Source organism: Capra hircus, unplaced genomic scaffold (genome assembly GCF_001704415.2).
Source record: "Capra hircus breed San Clemente unplaced genomic scaffold, ASM170441v1, whole genome shotgun sequence".
In the NCBI taxonomy this organism is placed as follows: domain Eukaryota; kingdom Metazoa; phylum Chordata; class Mammalia; order Artiodactyla; family Bovidae; genus Capra; species Capra hircus.
This window is the reverse complement of record NW_017192263.1, coordinates 5232-9966: the sequence shown is the minus strand read 5'-3', so window position 1 is coordinate 9966 and position 4735 is coordinate 5232. Positions and strand designations below refer to the sequence as shown.

The 4735-nt window shown below is 41.7% G+C and overlaps 1 protein-coding gene and 1 long non-coding RNA gene across 2 annotated transcripts; one reads left to right on the top strand and one right to left on the bottom strand.

Annotated features, from left to right (window-relative positions):
• On the bottom strand, window positions 1-422 carry LOC108634900 (small integral membrane protein 15-like). Its single transcript, XM_018045229.1, has one exon. It carries the CDS (start codon window positions 274-276, stop codon window positions 52-54), a length of 225 nt encoding a protein of 74 aa, XP_017900718.1. The 5' UTR covers window positions 277-422; the 3' UTR covers window positions 1-51.
• Window positions 423-720: 298 nt separating this feature from the next.
• LOC108634898 lies at window positions 721-4167 on the top strand. The gene is made up of 3 exons (XR_001917718.1): window positions 721-834; window positions 3591-3652; window positions 4048-4167. It is a non-coding gene; the product is annotated as an uncharacterized LOC108634898 (long non-coding RNA).
• Window positions 4168-4735: the final 568 nt, after the last annotated feature.

Below are 4735 nucleotides of genomic sequence, written 5' to 3'. Positions count from 1 at the left end.
TGGATAATTTTCCGAACAATTTTCCTCTGGACACACAGCCTGTACATTCCTTCAATCCTTTTTCAGTCGTTTAGCTTTTGCAATATTTTCTTGACGTTTTTGCTTCTTCTTTTGCTCCTTTTCCCTGGCCTCAATCATCCTGGCCAATTTCCAAGGCGGCACAGCACTTGCTAGAAACAGTGGAGTCAGAGCCAAAATAACTGTTGTAAGGAAGCCATTTGGGTCCTTTGCAGCCCATTCCACAACATACTCAGCCCGAGCCTTTAAATGAAACATCTCTGTGGGGGCCTTATGCTTGAGTAGTGATCTATAATTTCGTCCTGGGATTAGCAGCCAGTCACAATTTCAGATGACCTTTGGTTGGCTGTCTTTTTCCTTAACTCTACCAATACAGTTCTGGGAGGCGGCTTGAATTCTGTATACTCCCATGCACCTCAATTTTGGACCCCGAGTGCAAGCGCCCTCCACACCAAGGAATAAATATTATTCTTCTTCCTTCCGAAAAGAATTGACCAGCCTTGATCTTCGGACCAGACCCGCGTGGCACCTGAAGCTGAGGGCGCCTCACAGCCAGCCGCACTTTCCCTTCCTTGTGTGTTCCCCTCGCTCGCTCTTCCTTCCTCACCCGCACCACTGCGGCCTCGCTTCCCTGACCCTGCACACGGGCGAGCACCGGCTGGCTGCGGGGCTCGGACAGCCGGCGGTCCCGGGAACCAGCGGTCGTCCCCACCACACCCTGGGCTGCCGGCGCCGCGCCCTGGCCATCTCCGCTGAGCACCGGGGCGAAACAGCCGCGCCGGCTTCCACCCGCCCCTCTACATCTCACGGGCCATGGTGGGTTCGGACAGCATAAGGGTAATGGTGGCCTCATAGTCAAGTTCAGGAGTTTACTTTCCTCTGCGATTTTTTGGAACAGTTGTAGAAGGATAGGTGATAACTCTCTAAATGTTTAATAGACTTTGCCTTCACAGCCGTCGGGCCCTGGTTTGTTGAGAGTTTTTCATCATGGTTTCAATTTCAATGCTTGTGATTGGTCTGTTCATATTTTCAGTTTCTTCCTGGTTCTGTCTTGGGAGACTATACCTTTCTAAGAATTGTGTCAATTTCTTCCAGGTTGTCCATTTTATTGGCATACAGTTACTTGTCCTAGTCTCTTATAACCCTTTGTATTCCTGTAGAGTCAGTTGTAACTTCTCTTTTTTTCAAAATTTTATTGTTTGAAGCTCTCTCCTTTTTTTCTTGATGAATCTGGCTAAAGGTTTATAAATTTTATTTTTTCAAAGAACTAGCTGTTATTTCATTGATCTTTTTGTTGTTACTTCATCTCTATTTCATTTTATTTCTGCTCCAATCCATGATTTCTTCCTTCTACTAACTTTAGGTTTATTTGTTATTTCTCTCTCTTTTTTTCATCTATTTGAGATTTTTCTTGTTTTCTGAAGATTGCATTGCTATAACCTTCCCTCTTTCAACTGCTCTTGCTATATCCCATAGGTTTTGTTTGCTTGATTGGTTTTCTGTTTTTTTTTTAGTTTGTTTTTGGTGATGTCATGTGACATGTGGAGATTCATCCCATAGATTTTGGGTCATTGTGCTTCCATTTTTGCTTGTCTCTAGGCATTTTTTTATTTCCTCTATGATTTCTTCAGGGACCTATTAGTTGTTCAGTAGCATATTGTTTAGCCTCCACTAAACTCCACTGTTTGTGTTTTTTACAGTTTTTGTCTTGTAATCTACTTCTATTTCTAATCTCATAGTGTTGTGGTCAAAAAAAAGAGAATTGATATTTCAGTTTTCTTAAATTTATTGAGGCTCACTTTGTGGCCCAACATGTGGTCAGTCCTGGAGAATGTTCAATGTATACGCAAGAAGAATGTGTCTTCTGCTGCTTTTGGATGGAATGCTTTATAAATATCAAGTCCATCTGATCTGATTTAAGGAAGGCCTATGTTTCCTTATTGATTTTTCTGTCTGGATGATATGTCCATTGATGAAAGTGGTGCGCTAAAGTCTCCCACTATTATTGTGTTTCTGTCAATTTCTCCCTTAATGGTGGTTAGTATTTGCCTTATATATTGAGGTACTCTTGTGTTGGGTTCATAGGTACTTAAAATTGTTTTATCTTCTTGGATTGATCTCTTGATCATTATGTAGCATACTTGTCTTCTGTAACAGTCTTATTTTAAAGTCTATTTTATCTGAAATGAATATTGTTATTCCACCTTTGTTTTGATTTCCATTTGCATGGAATACCTTCTTCCATCTCGTCACTTTTAATCAGTATGTGTCCCTAGGTCTGAAATTGGTCTCTTGTAGACAGCATATATATGGGTGTTTTTTTGTATCTGTTCAGCCAGTCTGTGTCTTTTGTCTCATGCATTTAATCCATTTACATTTAAGGTAATTATTGATACGTATGTTCCTATTGCCATTTTCTTAATTATTTTGTGTTTTTTTATAGGTCTTTTTTAGTCCTTTCCTCTTTCGTTCTTTTGTGGTTTGATGACCATCTTTAATGTTTTGTTTGTTTTTTTCTTTTTGTATGTGTATCTCTTGTAGTTTTGGGGTTAGCTGTTGCCATGATGGTTTGATATAGCAGTCTGTATATGTACAAGGTTATTTTAAGTTGCTGGTTTCTTTCCCACCTTGAGAAGTTTCTTTAGCATTTATTGCAAAGCTGGTCTGGTGGTGCTGAATTCTCTTAGCCTTTGTTTGGCTGTAAAAATAGAATTTCCCTGTCAAATCTGAATGAGGGCCTTGCTGGGTGGAGTATTCTTAGTTGTAGGTTCTTCACTTTCATCATTTTAAATATATCATGCCAGTCCTTTCTGGCCTACAAAATTTCTGCTGGAAAACCTGATGATAACCTTATGGGAGTTCCCTTGTATGTTATTTGTTAATTTTTCCCTTATTGCTTTTAAATTTTTTCTTTTCTATAATTTTTTTTTTTTTCTGTTTGGTTGCTACATGTCTCAGCATGTTCCTCCTTGGGTTTATCCTGCCTGTGACTTTCTGCACTTCCTGGACTTGGCTGACTGTTCCTTTCCCATGTTAGGGAAGTTTTCAGCCATTATTTCTTCAAATAATTTCCCAGGTCTCTTCTCTCTCTCTCTCTTCTCTTTCTGGGATTCCTATAATGCAAATGTTGGTGTGTTTAATGTTGCCCGAGAGGTCTCTTAGACTGTCTCTGTTTCTTCCATTCTTTTTCCTTTATTCTGTTCTGTGGCTGTGATTTACCACGCTGTCTTCCAGGTTACTTATCTGTTCTTCTGCCTCAGTTATTTTGCTATTAATTCCCTCTAGTGTATTTTTCATTTCAGTTATTGTATTGTTCATCTTTGTTTGTTCTTTAATTCTTCTAGGTCTTTGTTAAACATTTCTTACACGTTCTCAATTCTTATCTCTGTCCTTTTTCTGAGATCTTGAGTCTTTTTCACTATCATTATTCTGAATTCTTTTTCTGGAAGATTGCTTAACTCTACTTCATTTAGTTGTTTTTCTGGGGTTTTATCTTTTTCCTTCATCTGGGACGTATTCCTCTGCCATTTCATTTTGTCTTACTTTCTGTGATTGTGGTTTCCCTCCTGCAGACTGCAAAACTGAGGTTCTTCCATCTGCTGTCTGATCTCTGATGGATGAGGCTACGAAAGAGGTTTGTGCAAGCTCCCAGGTGGGGTGGACTGATGGTAGGGCTATGTCTTATCACATTGGTTGGCAGGGCTGTGCTCCATAAAACTTTAATCTCTGTATTGGTTGGCAGGGCTGTGCTCCATAACTTTAATCTCTGTCTGCTGATGGGTGGGGCTGTGTTCCCTTCCTATTGGTTTGGCCTGAGGCAGTGCAGTACTGGAGCCCTCAGGCTGTTTTGTGGGCAAATGGTGGCCTCCTGGAGGGTTCATGCCAATTAGTACTTTCCAGAACTGCTGCTGCCAGTGTATCTGTCCCCACAGTGAGCCACAGCTACCCCTTGTCTCTGCAAGAGACTCTCCAATACTCGCAGGTAGGACTGGCCCATTCTCTTATGTGGTCACTACCTTTTCCCCTTAGATCCTGATGTGCCTGAGACTGTATGTGTGTCCTCCAAGAGTGAAGTTTCTGTTTTCTCCAGTCCTGTGGAAGTCCTGCAATCAAATCCCACTGAATGTCAAAGCCAGATTCTCTAGGGATTCCTCTTCCCTGTTGACAGACACTGCACCCACCCCGCAACCGGCTGGGAAGCCTGATGTGGTGTTCAAAACTTTCATTCCAGTGGGAGAACTTCTGAGGTACAATTGTTTTCCAGATTGTGGGTTGCCCTCCTGGTGGGTATGAGATTTGATTTTACTGTGATTATGCCTCTCCTGCCGTTTTCACTGTGGCTTTTGCTTTATCTTTGGAGGTAGGGTATCTTTTTTGGTATGTTCTGGTGTTGTTTTATCAGTGGTTATTCAGCAGTTAGTTGTGATCCTTGTGTTCTTGTAAGAAGGGGTGAGCGCACCGCCCCCATTTAAAAAGGACATTCATCTTGTACATGGCTGAAAAGTAAGGGGAAGCTTTTGGGGTCCTTATACAGAAGCTGGGAGCAGTTCCTTAGTCTATAGGCTGTTTTTCCAAACAACTAGATTCCATGGCCTGAGGTTGGCCTGGCTCCCTCTGGGCAGTAGCTGCCACTGCTTTATTGTGGGAGAAGCTAACACGCTTACCTTTGGACAGACACTGCAAGTCCAGGCTCCTTGTCAATAAAAGGAGCCCTGAT